The 17,108-nt window shown below is 47.3% G+C and overlaps 1 protein-coding gene across 2 annotated transcripts in view; it reads left to right on the forward strand.

The window, feature by feature from the left end:
* The window catches only part of elmo3 (engulfment and cell motility 3), a 118,744-nt gene that overhangs the window by 41,845 nt on the left and 59,791 nt on the right, over nucleotides 1-17,108 (forward strand). For both annotated transcript variants that reach the window (XM_078543980.1, XM_078543979.1), the window contains exons 4-9: nucleotides 1,776-1,848; nucleotides 5,345-5,395; nucleotides 10,615-10,784; nucleotides 12,999-13,098; nucleotides 16,021-16,172; nucleotides 16,867-16,945. In XM_078543980.1, coding sequence (XP_078400106.1) covers nucleotides 1,776-1,848; nucleotides 5,345-5,395; nucleotides 10,615-10,784; nucleotides 12,999-13,098; nucleotides 16,021-16,172; nucleotides 16,867-16,945 — 625 coding nt within the window. The remainder of the gene's footprint in view (nucleotides 1-1,775; nucleotides 1,849-5,344; nucleotides 5,396-10,614; nucleotides 10,785-12,998; nucleotides 13,099-16,020; nucleotides 16,173-16,866; nucleotides 16,946-17,108) is intronic.

A 17,108-nucleotide genomic window follows, 5' to 3' on the forward strand; every position in this document is an offset into this window, starting at 1 on the left:
CCCCGGCCCTCTTCCCCCTCCCTCTCCCCCTCCCTCCCTTCCCCCTCCCTCTTCCCCCTCCCTCTTCCCCCTCCCTCTTCCCCCTCCCTCTTCCCCCTCCCTCTTCCCCCTCCCTCTTCCCCCTCCCTCCCCCCTCCCTCTTCCCCCCTCCCTCTTCCCCCCTCCCTCTTCCCCCTCCCTCTTCCCCCACCTCTTCCCTCCCTCTTCCCCCTCCCTCTTCCCCCTCCCTCTTTCCCCCTCCCTCTTTCCCCCTCCCTCTTTCCCCTCCCTCTTCCCCCTCCCTCTTCCCCCCTCCCTCTTCCCCCTCCCTCTTCCCCCCTCCCTCTTCCCCCCTCCCTCTTCCCCCCTCCCTCTTCCCCCTCCCTCTTCCCCCCCTCCCTCTTCCCCCCTCCCTCTTCCCCCCTCCCTCTTCCCCCTCCCTCTTCCCCCCTCCCTCTTCCCCCCTCCCTCTTCCCCCCTCCCTCTTCCCCCTCCCTCTTCCCCTCCCTCTTCCCCCTCCCTCTTCCCCCTCCCTCTTCCCCCTCCCTCTTCCCCCTCCCTCTTCCCCCTCCCTCTTCCCCCTCCCTCTTCCCCCCTCCCTCTTCCCCTCCCTCTTTCCCCCTCACTCTTCCCCCTCCCTCTTCCCCCCTCCCTCTTCCCCCCCTCCTTCTTCCCCCTCCCTCTTCCCCCTCCCCTCTTCCCCCTCCCTCTTCCCCCTCCCTCTTCCCCCTCCCTCTTTCCCCCCTCCCTCTTCCCCCCTCCCTCTTCCCCCCTCCCTCTTCCCCCCCTCCCTCTTCCCCCCCTCCCTCTTCCCCCCCTCCCTCTTCCCCCCCTCCCTCTTTCCCCCCTCACTCTTCCCCCCTCCCTCTTTCCCCCTCCCTCTTCCCCCTCCCTCTTTCCCCCCTCCCTCTTTCCCCCCTCCCTCTTCCCCCTCCCTCTTTCCCCCCTCCCTCTTTCCCCCCTCCCTCTTTCCCCCCTCCCTCTTTCCTCACCTCCCTCTTCCCCACCTCCCTCTTCCCCCCCTTGCTGCCTCCTCAATCCCATCATGCTGCCCTCTCCCTGTCCCCATTCCCTCTTTCTCTCTCATCCTCCATACTTCTCTCTCATCCTCCATACTTCTCTCTCATCCTCCCTCTCGTTCTCCCTCTCCCTCTCACTTTCTCAGTCTCGTGCTATTTCACTCTCTTCATTGCACTCTCTTTGTCGCACTTCATTTCTCATGTTCTTTCTCATGCTTTCTCTCTCGCTTTATCTCTCTCGCCCTCTCTCATGTTCTCACTCTCTTTCTCGCATGCTCCTCTCTCTCTTGCTATCTCTGTTCAGTCTGTGTTGTGTTAGATTATCTCACTTAGACCACCTGAGATTAAACTAGTAGCAGCACTGACTGATCGTTTTGGATACTTGTACCTCGCTGAATGATGGATGTAAAGGAGCTCTCTGGATATCCTCTCTTTGAGCACATGAGACCTGACCTGACGATTCCAACATAAAACAGTGACAACATTTCATTGACTGTAATATACTTCAGGATGTCTTGAGGTCATGAAAGGTGCTATATAAATGTAATTCCTTCTTTTCCAGATCTGCGAGTGTTACACGGTGTGTCTGAACCCCCATTGTAGACAGTGATTACTCATGCATGGGGACTCACAGTGATACAGCTACCTTACTTTGTGCTGTATTAGCGTAATGATTAATAATGGGTGCAGCAGTTACTAATGAATTCACCAGAGGCTTGTTAAAGGTTAGATTTGATGTTGAAATGTACAGTAATCTCATTTCTCCCTCACATTTAGATGGAACAAGAGTAACCCCGATCAATACGCTCTGCAGTACACTGATGGGATACAAACCTACATCACAGAGACGGTGAGTTACCACGGATATCTCCATAGGGATGAAAGAAGAGGGAGGCTATCACACTCAGAAGCATATTGGTGTAAGTTCAGCATCACACATTCAGCTGTCACCACATGTAAGGCATCCTTGGCATACAAACATACGAATTGGGAGCAGGAGGCCACTCGGCCCCTCGAGCCTGCTCCACCATTCAATAAGATCATGGCTGACCTGAATGTAACCTCAAACCCACATTCCTGCCAACCCCCAATAACATTTCACCCCCTTGTTAATCAAGAATCTATCTAGCTCTGCCTTAAAAACATTCAAATACTCTGCTTCCACTGCCTTTTGAAGAAGAGTTCCAAAGACACTCGACCCTCTGAGAAAAAAAATTTCTCATCTGTCTTAAATGAGCGACCCCTTATTTTTAAACACTGACCCCCTAGTTCTAGATTCTCCCACAAGAGGAAACATCCTCTCCACATCCACCCCATCAAGTCCCCTCAGGATTCAATTAAGTCGCCTCTTACTCTTCTAAATTCCAGTGGCTGCAAGCCTAGCCTGTCCAGCCTTTCCTCATTAGACTACCCGCCCATTCTTGGTATTAGTATAGTAAACCTTCTCTGAACTGTTTCTAATGCATTTACATCTTCCTTTAAATAAGGAGACCAGTACTGTACACAATATTCCAGATGTGGTCTCACCAATGCCCTGTACAACTGAAGCATAACCTCCCTACTTTTGTAACCAATTCCCCACACAATAAATGATAACATTCTATTATCTTTCTGTAGTAATCTGATGTGTAACATACCTTTAAGACAAATGTTGTAATGGAAGATCATATGACCCTGATATCCAATAGCAGAGTTGTGCAGGCTACCTCTGTAGTCAGTAGACTTGACTTAGAGTCTGAAGAGTAAAGACAAGTGTAGCTGCTGAGTTCCTTTTGTAAATAAACAGCATGTGTTTCTTCTGTGGATGGTCTACTGATCTTGTCTGTCTTGGTACCAACTCAGTCACCTCGAAACAAGCGTATGACCTGGGTCCTTTAGTCTCAACAATCCAGGGCACTGGATCCAACAAACCGGCAATGAGAGTAAAAAGCAAGAAAGAACGAAGGAAACCAAGAGAACTGAAATCGGCCTCACACGGTAATTGTAAGTAAAGAAAAATTTCCTCTCTGATGGTCGAAGCAACCCCCTCAGAGCATGCCGCAATTTGGAAGAATTGAACCTTTCGATCCAACCTCAGACGACTGGTCTCATTATGTTGAACACCTCGCGTTCTTCTTCTAGGCGAATGATATTTCGGGGGAGGAGAAGAAACGCATGATCCTCTTATCCACATGCGGGAGTGAGATATATGGATTAATTCAAAATTTGTTGGCACCCAGTGCCCCAGATTCAAAAAGTTTTGCTGACTTAGTGAACCTCGTAAAGAATCACCACCAGCCAAAGCCTTCGGTGATGATGCAATGGTTCAAACTTAACTGAAGGAATGGAGCCGTGGGGGAGACAGATTCTTGTTATGTGGCAAGCCCGAAACAATTAACAGAATATTGCGAGTTTGGTACATCTATCAATGATATGCTTAGAGATTGTTTGGTGTACGGTATAAATGAAGAGATTACTGTCTGAAACAAATTCAGATTTTCAGAAGGCATTGGTAATCGCTCTGGCAATGGAAGGCGCAGTGCGGGACTCGACAGCCATACAGGGAGTGCAGAATGGCGCCGTCCCCCACGTAGGGCACGGACCCTCAGCCAAAAAGAGCCTGAAAGTGCAAGGCTTTGTTCAGAAGTGGGAAGCAGCCACCGCTAGCAAAGAAATTTAAAAAGATAACTTAGCAGCGAAAACATGACATAATGGTAACGGAGGTGGAAGCAGACAACCCTGTAATGAATCACAGTTTAAAAAGATCAAATGTTTTTTCTGTCATCGAAATGGACACCTCATGACAGATTGTAAAGATAGAATCAGGCAGACTTACAGACAAAAACAAAAACCTAATGTGATTAACAAGTGTCGAAAAGCCTGAAGCAATAGATTCAGATATTTATTTGTTGTGTAATTTAAAGGTAGGAAAAAGAACCTATCTATGTAACCATGAGAGTGAATGAGAGGTCGATCAGAATGGAGGTGGTTACTGGTGCAGCCACTACGGTGATAGGTGAGCATACTTTTAAATACCTGAATCATGGGCAACATAAACAACATTTTGAACAAACAGATGCCAAATTGAAAACTTACATTGGAGAAGACATACAAGTCAAGGGCTTCAGTAAAGTCACAGTACACTACGGAGGTCAAACAGTGAAATTACCCTTGATGGTGGCAGGAGGCGAGAGACCTAGTCTCCTTGGACTGGCTGAAAGAAATTAAATTGGAACGGGCTGAAATCTTCCAACTGAGAACTAACGGGCTATCAGAGCTACTACAAAAATACGCCTCAGTTTTCAAGGACAAACTTGGAAAGATTGAGGGGCTACAAGCCAAAATTCATGTGGATCCAGAGGCAACACCAAGATTCATGGAGGCAAGACCAGTACCTTATGTAATGTGGGAAAAGGAAGATGATGTCATGGCAAGAGCGTGGCATGTTGATAGTCAATCCCTCTCCAAAATAGTGACGACACTCCTGTTCCCAGTTAATATCCCCTTCCAAAGCAATGTATTAGATGTGAGGGATGAATGTTCTCGCTGTAGAGTGCAGTGTGGTATAGTAGTGAGCAGAATGTTTACAAAGGGGCCTCTCTGTTATAAATGAAGACATCTTCAAAGCTTCTAAGTTTGTAAGCGGGTGTGAGGGAACCATGGATATTTTTGTCAGGTCACTGTTTAAAAATAAGAGGTCACCCATTTAAAACTGAGATGAGTCTTTGGAACTCTCTCCCTGAAAGGGCAGTGGAAGCAGAGCCTTTGAATATTTTTAAGGCAGAGGTGGATAGATTCTTGGTAAGCAAGGGGGTGATAGGTTTTCGGGGGTAAGTGGGATGTAGATTTGAGGTTACTATCAGATCAGCCATGACCTTATTAAATGGCAGAGCGGGCTTCTTTGTCTGCTTGTAAACATAGAAAATAGGAGCAGGAGTAGGCCATTCGGCCCCTTGAGCCTGCTCCGCCATTCATTATGATCATGGCTGATCTTCTATCGCAATATCGTACTCCCACTCTCTCCCCTTGATGCCTTTAAAGTCTAGAAATCTATCTATTTCCTTCTTAAATATATTCACTGACTTGGCCCCCAAAGTGCTGGGGGTGGGAGTCTCTGCCTGGTTTACCCTGGCACATTTACCCACTGCACCCAGCTCAGCACGCTGGCACTCGAAGGCAATCCCAGTCCCCTGCTCCTGGGCCAACAGTGGAGCTGGGGCTTTGTTTGGGCTAGTGGACCTTGTGAGGAGTTTGTAGACGCTGGCTGAGCCAATACTGGGGAAAGGGAGGAGTGTATGTGGGGGAATATGCGACAGTCACTCACAGACCAAATTGGACTCACTAACAGTCTTTTTAATTTGTTACAGAATCGGCATGAAATAAAGAATGGCAGTATATTGCGCCTGACTACAGCCCCTGTAAGTACCCCATGTGTTACCACTGCCTTCACTAAGAGTATAAAGTATGGAATACAAAAGAAATGCTCTGTAACCATCAATCCCCTTCCTCTGCCTCTATCTCACCCTTTTCCCATCTTGTCCAGATATGTACAACAAAATCCTGCCTTCAGCATAGTAAAACATCCCAAAGCACTTCACAGAAACATTGTCAAACAAAGCATGACACTGAATCATATAAGGAGATATTAGGTCAGGTAACCAAAAGCTTGGTCAAAGAGGTAGGCTTTAAGATGCACCTTAAAGGAGGAAAGCAAGGTAGAGAGGCAGAGAGGTTTAAGGAAGAAATTCCAGAGCTTAGAACCCAGGCAGCTGAAAGCACGGCTGTCAGTGTTGGAGTAAAGGAATTTGTGGAGGTGCAAGAGGCCAGAATTAGAGGAGCACAGGTATTTTTTAGGATTGTGGGGCTGGAGGAGATAACAGAGATGGGGAGGGCTGAGGCAGTGGAGGGATTTGACGAGAATTTTAAAATCAAGATGTTGGATCAGGCTCAGGCCAGGACCCCGGTGAAGGTTGGTGATCAGAGGGTACATCCTGATCCCCACAGGTTATTGAGTAAAAATCCAGAACAATCTTCCGCCTCCCGCATCTCCACTTCTCCCCAGGATCCCGCCCTACTTGCTCAGCATCTACCTCAGGTGATTCTATATTCTGGGAGTCCTTGGCTGCTTGGTATCTTCCACCATCCTATGGCATACCAGCTGGCCTTTGGATGTGCTTTCAGATGGTGAGCTATTTGGCTGTGAGGAGCAGCATTGGCGAGTCTGGTCCTGCCCTGCCCCCGATACCTGCACGCTCACTCCATTGGACATCCAGCAAGTGGCAGCAGATCAAGAGGCTTGGCTGATTTTGAGGCCATTTGAAGCCCCTCCCTGAGACTCACTGACTGAGCAGAGCTTAAGTTCTGGCTTGTATGACCTACAGTGGCTCCTGGTTAAGGATAAATCCAATTTTAAAACCTTCATCCTTGTTTCCAGCCTCGACCTTCCCCAACTCTATAATTCTTTCCCTCTCTCTCCTCTTAAGACGCTCCTTTTAACATGTCTCAGTGAATTAGCTCATGGTCATCTGTCCGAACACCTCCTTACGTCGGTCGGTGTCAAATTTGTTTGTTAACGCTTCTGTGAAGCACCTGGCGATGTAAGTTAAAGGTGGTAGATAAATGCAGGTTGTTGTTGCCTCATACCAGCTGGCCTCTGTAGCCACTGAGCTTGAGGAGAATTTTAATGAAAACGTGTTTGAGTATTGTCTGTCCTGTCAGCCAGGGGAAAGGTCAAATTATAGAAGTGGAGTTTCAGGAGCCTGTTTTTCTTTCCCCCCCAGGAGTGGGGTGGGGGGGGAGGGGACGGGACGGGTGGGTCAGCTGGTCATTCACCCTTAACATGGTGTCCTCCTCACATTCTCTGACTTGTTATTAGCTGCTTTCTGACGGGGCCTTGAGTCCCCGCAGCAATTCTGTCTCCTCCCCAAAGTAATTTCTGCCTGTCCCAACTTTCCTTGCTTTCTCCTGCAGCTGGTAGGTGGTGCTCTCAGGAACTGGGTGTGAGGGGGTGTCCCTGGTGATTCTCTCTGCCAGGAGTAGCCCTTGACCACAATATTTGGTCTCTCCCCTGCCAACAACATGTCTGAACACAGGGCCCTGTTAATGCTTTCAGTGAGCCTCCTGGTGTCCGCTCCAGGTACTGCCCCCAGTGAATAAATCCTTTCTTCCAGTCTGTTTCTAAAATTAATAATGGTTAAGGCAACTTTGCTTCTGAAGTCAACTGTACTCGTAAGGTTTTTGAGAAGTTTGCAGTATTTTTGCCTTTGAGTGGGCTTGGCAGCCCTTTAGAAAAAGAATTTGGAGCCACAGGACACAAATATAATATCGGGCGCCAAACAGAACGAGAGAGAAGTGAGGAGAGATTCTGTTCTACGGAAGGGGATGTTAGGACACAGAATATCAGACCAAAGATTGGCGTTGGAATCTGGGATAGCTTTTAAAAGGGGAATGTTAAATAACTGAAAAAGATAAACGAAAAGTTTCTGAAGTCAGGACAGTGGTCTTAGTGGAGAGCTACATCAAAGAGATGGCACCAGTGCAAAGGGCTAAATAAAATGTGTGGGTAATATAGACATGCGCGCGCGCACGCAGACACACACACACACATACATATATATTTTACAGATATCTCTCTTTTAAGGGGCAATGTATTCTTTCTCTCCCTCATATACGTACAAGTTAGGAGCAAGAGTAGGCCACTCGGCCCCTTGAGCCTGCTCCACCATTTAATAAGATCATGACTGATATAATTGTGGCCTCAACTCCACTTTCCTGTTTACCCCCAATGCCTTTTGACTTCCTTGACAATCAAGAATCTGTCTAACTTTACCTTAAAAATATTCAAAGACCCAGCCTCCACTGCTCTCTGGGGAAGAGAGTTCCAAAGACTCACGAACCCCTGAGGGAAAAAATTTCTCCCTATCTCCGTACTAAATGGGAGACCCCTTATTTTTAAACTATGCCCCCTAATTCTAGTCTCTCCCTCAAGGGGAATCATTCTCCCAGCGTCCACCCAAGTCCCCTCAGGATCTTATGTTTCAAATCACCTCTCAATCTTCTAAAGTAAAAATGAACATTTACAAAATAAATATTGCCCCTTTAAAATAGTAATTGTTTTTTAAGTAGTGGGGACCACAAGCTGTTGGACATATGGTATGGGATGGGTGGTTGTATTCAGGGCTTCTCCGCCTCCACTAGCCTAACTTTGGCGCAAATTTGGCCAAACCCCTAGTGGCACAGAATCAGGGAATGTTCCCAGAATCTGGGACAGTGGAGCAGGAGAATCCTTAAGGAGATTCACCGCCCTCTTGCAGCATGGACCCAGCATCATCCATCAGGACTAAGAGCTGCAAGGCATAACTTTAAGAGAAGTGGGCCCCACTTTTTTTTTTTAAATCTTTTAAAAAACAGGCGATGCACTACTGAAAGGCCCTGGGAGAGCTGGGCACTAATGGAAGAGGCTAACCTTTAGATCGTATCTGGCTGTCGAAGTTTCATTAATGGCTATTCCAATTTAAAAGGGCCGTGTCCTGATTAAGTACCTGCCTGCTGATAGCTGCTCCTGTTCTAGCCGATATCCTGGACCTGCTCCAAGACTTCCTGAAAAAAACCAGCAAGGTCCCTGGAAATGAACCACTTAATTCCGATGTTCTTCTCCCCTTTCTTCAGTCTACCTACCCTCGACACCGGCAGCCAGGGGAAAGGCTGAGAAACAGGCCTGGGCTCCCATTCCAGCTGGCAAGAGAGCAGAAAGATATCTTGTGCCTTTCGTGGCCTCAGGATGTCTGAAAGCACTTTACAGCCAATGTGGTGCTGTTGATGTGTACTCGCAAGTGCAGGAAACACGGCAACCAATTTGCACACAGCAAGCTCCCACAAACAGCAATGACCAGATAACTCTATTTTTGTTTTTAGCTATGTTAGTTAAGGGTTGAGAGCGACCATGCTCTGATTAGAAATGTCATGGGATCCTTTACCCCTATCCGAGGGGGCAGGTGGGGCTTTTGGGTGAAAGACGACATCTCCGACAGTGCAGCATTCCCCCAGGGCTGCACTGGGGTGTCGAGCCTTGATTATATGTTCAGGCTGTGAGGCGGGATGTGAACCCACGACCTCCTGGCCCTGAGGCAGGTGTTGTTACCCACAGAGGCCTAAAGATTTAAGCATTAGGTTGGGTGTGTGTGTGTGTGTGTGTGTGTGTGTGTGTGGGGGGGGGGGGGGGGGGGGGGTGTGTGGAGGGCATTGTAGTTTGTGATCAGACTAGACTGTGGCTCGATGCCTTTGTTCATTCTCATTAATGAGCATGTGGGCAAAGTACCCAAGGTTTGGGGATGGGACAGGGGTGTGGAGGGCAGTATATTTTAATTCCAATTCAGGGAATAATTATTCCTTGGGGATTACAGCTGTTCTTTGAATCAGGTTTAAGTTCCTGCCATTGAGAAAATATTGAGTCCTAGCTTCTGAGTTACTGTGAGGTGCCTTTTAAAACAGGATGAGTAATCCAGAGGCCCAGGCTAATGATCTGGGGACACGGGTTTAGATCCTGCCATGGCAGCTGGTGGAATTTAAATTCAACTAATAAATCTGGAATTAAAAGCTAGTCTCAGTAGTGATGACCATGAAGCTGTGGTCGATTGTTGTCACTAACGTCCTTTCGGAAATCTGCCATCCTTACCTGGTCTGGCCTACATGCGACTCCAGACCCACAGCGATGTGGCTGACCCTTAACTGCCCTCTGAGATGCTGTGGCAAGCCACTCAGTTCAAAAGCCTTGCCAATGATGCCCACATCCCGTGAAAAATTAAATTTAAAAAGTACAAACAGTTTGTTAATTTCATGAATGTGCCAGTTTCAAGTGTGTTGAATTCAAGTGTATTTATTGCGTATCTTTAATATCAGAAAAACCCGAAGGCATTTCACTGTAGCATTGTCAAACCGAATTTGACACCGAGCTGCTTAAGGAACTGTGAGGGCAGGTGTCCAAACACTTAGTCAAAGATTTTACCAAGTGGCTTTAAGGAAGAGAGAGAGCTAGACAGGCAGAGAGCGGCAGGGAGGCAATCTCAGAAATTAGGTCTTCTGCAGCTAAAGGCACAGCCACCAAATAGGGGGGGAGGTGGGGGCGTGGATGTGGTGCACAGGAGGCCAGAATTGGAGGAACGCAGAAACTTCGGAAAGCAGGAGGAGGTTACAGACATCGGGAAGAGCGAGGCCATGGAGGGATTTGATCCCAAGCAAGCAAATTTTAAATTTAAGGCCTTGCTGGATTAGGAACACATCAGCAAGCACAGCGGTGATGTGCGAACGTTCCGGCAGTCAGTGATGCTGCCAGAGGTGAAATAACACACACGGACACACACACACAGACACACAAACACGGACACATACCCACATAGACACACACACGGACACGCACAGACACACACACATACACGGACACACACACATGGACATGCACAGACAGCCACACACACACGGACATACACACACACACAGACACACTCCCACACGGATACACATCTGGCAATCCGTTCAGATCCTGCTCCCTCTATAATTCTGCAATCCCTGGCTGATTTCTCAAGGGTGCCTTCTTGAATTGTGGAAGTTGCCTTTTTATCTCTTTCTCTTCCTGTGCCAGAGTCGAGAAGCTGAGAATCTCTACACCGGCATCCAGAGCAATAACTACGACGTGCGCTCAGAGTCACTGAAGGGACTAGCCGTTCTCTCCAAGGATATCACCTTCGCCCAGGAGTTCATCAGTAAGGACGGGATCGCTGTGCTTGTCCGCATTGTGGAGAATGGCAACGAGTGAGTAGGGAGCTTGGCTCCATGCGAAAGCATTCCCAGCGCTCGCAGGACTTGGCAAGGCAGAGGGCTTTTATTTATATTGCTTCTCACTTCCTCAGGGTTTCCCAAAGTGTTTTGCACCCAACGGAGTACTTTCTGAAGCTCATTCATTGTCGTAACGTAGGAATTCTGGAAGCCAATTTGCACACAGCAAGCTCCTACAAACAGCATTGTGATAATGACCAGATTATTGATGTTGGCTGAAGAATTGGTTAAGGACACCGGGGATGTCTCCAATATTCTTGCAAAATAGTCCATCCATCTGAAAGGGCTTTTGTTTAACGTCTACCCTGAGAGGCAGTATCTTTGAGAGTGCAGCGCTCCCACTACACTAGATGTGTCAGCCTTGATGTTGTGCTCAAGTCTCCGGAGTGGGACTTGAACCCGCGACCTTGTGATTCCGAGGCAAGCGAGCTACCCACTGAACCATGGCTAGCACCTGAATGACATCATATCCTGCCCCCCAAGTTGAGGGCAATTTCACCAATTAGCACGTGGGGTTACCATGTCAGTGGGGCACAGTATCCCTGAGGAGGTGCCACTCGGGGGCAATACAAGGAGGAAGAGTCACCCATGAAACTATTTGCCCTTTGAACTTGAGGTTAAAATGGCAACGGGCCTGTTAAGATTTGGATCCAGATCTCTTTTCTCAGGCCCAAATCAGCTCTCGTAGCCAAACTCTGTGTGTACAAGGTTATCGTGGCCAAGAGGTAACCCGATTAGCCTTGCTGAGCTACACGTCCACCTGGCTTCAGGAGACAGTCAGTCACATCAGACCAAACACCCAAATTCCTCGTCCACAAGTTACCAGTCGGGAAATTACTTAAAGATATTTAGTCATGAGGCAACATGTTGTTTCTGTTTATTGCTAAGTAGTTTCTAGCTGCATAAAAAATGTCAGGCCCTTAGACAGCATCAAAATTGTTGTACCTCTCAATGCTGTGCCTGTATTTTGAGCTTCAAACTTCTCTGTTTGCGCTAAGATTGATTATTTGGTAACATTGTTCCTTTAAGTCAGAGCGTCATGGGTTATAGTCCAACAACTTTCAGATGAGCCCAGTATTTGAGGGATTGGGACATTGCAGCTGATTCACACACTGTCTTTTAAACTCTTAACCTTATCTTTGAATCTGCGGCAGAAAAAAAAAATCAATTTCTGCCTGTAAAGATTCCAAATTTGAATTAAGTTGGAACGCAACACCTTTTAAGTGCATACCCACATGTCAAATACTCAGTTTAGCAGTGAACTGGGGACAGAAGGATGGCTTGTGTGGGTGAACTGAAATGCCAGACTAGGGCAGCAGAGGGTGCTGTTCTGCAGTTGACTCAGGGTGTGTTGTTGAGGCAATGCTGACTGAGTTGTGCTTTGAACCTGAGCTCAGATTGCTGTCCTGTTACTGGCTACACAAGTGGAAGAATGTTCCCAACCATCATATTGACCACCAGCAGTATCAGCTCAGTGGGTAGTAAATCAGAAGATTATGGGTTCAAGTCCAACCCTGGAGACTTGAACACATAATCTAGGCAGACACCTCAGTACAATAATGAGGGAGTACAAGACTATCGGAGGTCAATAATGAGGGCGTACAAGACATTCAGAGCTCAATACTGAGGGAGTACCAGACATTTGGAGGTCAATAATGAGGGAGTACCATACATTCGGAGGTCAATAATGAGGGAGTACTAGACATTCGGAGGTCAATAATGAGGGAGGACTAGACATTCGGAGGTCAATAATGAGGGAGTACTAGACATTCAGGGCTCAATAATGAGGGAGAACTAGACCGTCGGAGGTCTTTCGAATGAAACATTGAAACCAAGGCCCTGGCTGCCCCCTCTGGTGGATGTTCTCCTGGTGTCCTGGACAATTGTTAATCCTTAACGCACATCACTAAAAAAAACAGTTTATTACATTGCAGTTTGTGGTACTTGCTGTGTGAAAATGAGCTGCTGTGTCTCCTACATCACGACAAAAAATTGTCATTCATAAAGAGCTTTGGGACGTCCAAATGATCATGAAAGACGCTACATAAATGCAAGTTCTCTTTCTTGTGAGATTCCTGACTTTGTATCTTCACTTCCATCTCTCTGACCCACTCTTTTTCTTCAGTTCTTGATGAGGTTCCACAATCTGATGAATCCTCCACGTAATTAATTGTTTCTTGTGTTTCTCAGCACTGGCGAGAGTTTGGCTCACACCCTGAATGCTTTCATTGAGCTGATGGAACACGGAGTCGTTTCCTGGGAAACCCTCACCCATGTTTTCATTAAGAAGGTTCGGCTCTGTTAATGTCATGTCAATTACATTGTTAAGATTAAGATGGTTCTTAATTCTCTTTGAGCGCATATAAATAGGGGACAGCTGGGACACTGGGTTGTGTGGTAGGAGACCTGTGAGCCTGAACAAGTCAATCAACTCTCTCAATAAAGAAAAGCTCTGTGTCTTGGTTTCATCATCAACAACTGGCTTGGATCCTGTGAACAGGCTCCAGCTGTCTGTGATACGAGGAGATCACCAGGTGGGAGCCGCTGCCATCTAGTAATAGGTTACACCTCTGGTTTAACCATGGTTACTGGTGTAACACCTTCAATGAGTGGGCTTGTACCTCCTCGTTAGAAAGCTGAGGTTGTGCCAGTTCTCAGATCTGAGCCTGATCCACCATTGCCTAAACACTTGAGGTCCATTTAGCCCTGTGGATACCCACCTTCTCACCACTCTGGTCACTCAAAGGGCCCCTTTTTTTTTATTCATTCATGGGATGTGGGCCAGCATTTATTGCCCATCCCTAATTGCCCTTGTTCAGAGGGCATTTAAGAGTCAACCACATTGCTGTGGATCTGGAGTCACATGTAGGCCAGACCAGGTAAGGACAGCAGATTTCCTTCCTTAAAGGACATTAGTGAACCAGATGGGTTTTTACAAAAATCGACAATGGTCATGGTCATCATTAGACTTCTAATTCCAGATTTTTAAAAATTGAATTCAAATTCCACCATCTGCTGTGGTGGAATCCGGGTCCCCAGAGCATTACCCTGGGTTTCTGGATTACTAGTCCAGCGACAATACCACCACGCCATTGCCTCTCCTATTGATGCAAAGTGGGCCCCATGTTGTGACCCTGTGCCATGCCAACCTGGTGGGCCCCCAAGGCCTGGCCTGTGCTAAGCGAGCTGACCTCAGCTAGCAATCTTGACCCTTTGCTTTGGTATGAATCTGTCAGCACTGGCAGATTAGTTCACTCAAGATGATCATTCATCACATGCGAGTTGACATTTGACAGTCTGTTTGATCGAGGGAGCATCACAACCATTATTTCCTCCACTGTGTGGTGTTCAGTTCTGTGTTTGATTATGTGGATCTGGTAACAGATCTATGCTCACTGTGCTTGATTGGTTAAGCCTGGGTGTGGACTCAGAGCAAAGTAAATGACAACACAGAAACTACTAGAATCTGAGCTGTACGTAAATGTGCAGACATTTTATGATAGCAGAGAAATTTTAAAACTGATTAAATTAAAGTTCTTAGATGCTTAGAAATTAGTGTCAACTCTGCATAGCTCTGAGATAGAAAAAATATGCAACAAATTCCTGAATACGCAACACACAGGTCTTCCTGATTTGTGCACTTCCAGTACAGAGGGGGTCAGCGCACTGTGTGACTGAGTGCAGGAAATCACTGTCCTGGGCACTAATTGGGGTTTGGCTGCACGTGGGCAGCACTATGCACTGCTGCATCCTGTCCATGCTCCAACCCATGACCCAGGAGCAGGAACGTCGGTGGGATTATGGAGCAATTGCGCGGTTCCAAACAGATCAACAGCCGCTTTCAATCAGGCTATCGTCAGCTGGAAACGTTTAGAGCAGTAAGATTCTGAATGGAATAATATGGACTGACACAGCACCTTTCACATGGACAGGATGGCCCAACGCTCTCACAACAGCTGACTGAGTTTTGAAAAGCAGTCCTCATTGTTATGATTAGCACACTGTAAGATAAGAACATAAGAAATGGCAGCAGGAGTAGACCACATAGCCTGCTCCACCATTCAATACGATCATGGCTGATCTCAGGCTTCAATTCCATCTTTCCACCCGGTCCCTGAGACACCAAAAATCTGCCTATTCCAGCCTTAAATGTATTCAACGATGGAGCATCCACAACCCTCTGGGGTAGAGAATTCACAACCCTTTGAGAGAAGAAATTTCACCTCCTGTCAGTCCTAAATGATTGGCTCCTTATCCTGAGACTGCCCCTGTGTTTTAGATTCTCTAACCAGTGGAAACAATCTCTCAGCATTTACCCTATCAGGGCCCTTCAGAATTTTGCAGGTTTCAATCAGTTGGCCTCTCATTCTTCTAAACTCCAGATAATATAAGCCCAATTTACTCAGCTTCCCACAAACAGCAATGATGGAAAACCAATGAATCTGCTCACAAGGAGAATCTCACCAGGCCTCATACAATGGGAGCACTTTTTTGCAAATGGATTGGGGATCATTGTTGTGACAATGTAGGGGGAACTTTACTCTGTAAATAACCACATGCTCTACCTGTCCTGGGAGTGTTTGATGGGGACAGTGTAGAGGGAGCTTTACTCTGTATCTAACCACATGCTCTTCCTGTCCTGGGAGTGTTTGATGGGGACAGTGTAGAGGAAGCTTTACTCTGTATCTAACCCCGTGCTGTACCTGCCCTGGGAGTGTTTGATGGGGACAGTGTAGAGGGAATTTTACTCTGTATCTAGTCCTGTGCTGGGTGTGTTTGATGGGGACAGTGCAGAAGGAGCTTTACTCTGTATCTAACCCCGTGCTGAACCTGTCCTGGGAGTGTTTGATGGGGACAGTGTAAAGGGAACTTTACTCTGTATCTAACCCCGTGCTGTACCTGCCCTGGGAGTGTTTGATGGGGACAGTGTAGAGGGAACTTTACTCTGTATCCAACCCCGTGCTGTACCTGCCCTGGGAGTGTTTGATGGGGACAGTGTAGAGGGAACTTTACTCTGTATCCAACCCCGTGCTGTACCTGTCCTGGGAGTGTTTGATGCTAGTATTTGGTGTTCAGGTTGGAAAGTGTCCCAGCCACAGCATTCATGTTCCTTGCCTTGATTAACATAAAATGATCTAAAAGGATAACTCCTGGCCATTGAAAGGCCACTAACCTATTGATCTGTTGTGTATCTGTCTGCGTTTATGTTTAGATTGCTGGTTTTGTGAACAAGTCAGCGATGGATGCATCAATCCAGCAGTTGTCCCTGGCCATTCTGGAGAGCATGGTGCTCAGCAGCAGTCACCTGTTCCAACTGGTTAAGAACGAGGTCCCTCTGGACAGGCTCATCTCTCACCTCCAGGTGTAAGTAACAGCAAGACCAGATCGCAGGGCGGATTAGGACTGTGCCTGCCCAGGGGTCCCGCTCCCATTTCTGGAGTCTTTAACTGATTCAGACACAAAAATTCAAACACACTTACATGCCTGAGTACATATACAGATATATTCACACATATCTGGGCTTGTTCGTGTCGGCTTGAGGACTTGTACAACCTGTTTTTTTTTCCCCCAAAGATCCTGCCCTAACCAAGGCAGCAGAGCCATAGAGGTCTACAGCACAGCAAAAGGCCCTTCGGCCCATCGAGTCTGCACCAGCCAAACAAGTACCTAACTAGTCTAATCCCATTTTCCAGCACTAGACCCATAGTCTTGTATGCCATGGCATCGCAAGTGCACATTCAAATACTTCTTAAATGTTATGAAGGTTTCTGCCTCTACCACCCTTTCAGGCAGTGAGTTCCAGATTCCCACCACCCTGCTGGGTATCTGCCCTTGGTTTGTGCTGTCGGGTATCTGCCCATTGGCTGGTATTGCTGGGTATCTGCCCTTGGTTTGGTTTGTGCTGTCGGATATATGCCCATTGGCTGGTGTTGCTGGGTATCTGCCCTTGGTTTGTGCTGTCAGGTATCTGCCCATTGGCTGGTGTTGCTGGGTATCTGCCCTTGGTTTGTGCTGTCGGGTATTTGCCCATTGGATGATTCCTGCCTTTTCTCTATAGGACAAACCAAATGATCCAGACGAAAGCGATGGCTCTGATTATTGCCCTGCTACTGAGTTCAAAGGATGATGAGAGGAAGGTAATATTTTAAACTCCTGCATTGGCACTGGCCCCTCTCTGTCTGGGCAAATCGCTCCTCGCAGGCTCAATGGCACAATCCTGTTCACAGTTCAACACAAAGTGGCACTGCTGTACATTGCCATGTAGCCCACACGAACTATGGGTGTTGGCAGTCACAATGT

Source organism: Cetorhinus maximus, chromosome 6 (genome assembly GCF_964194155.1).
Source record: "Cetorhinus maximus chromosome 6, sCetMax3.hap1.1, whole genome shotgun sequence".
NCBI classification, from domain to species: domain Eukaryota; kingdom Metazoa; phylum Chordata; class Chondrichthyes; order Lamniformes; family Cetorhinidae; genus Cetorhinus; species Cetorhinus maximus.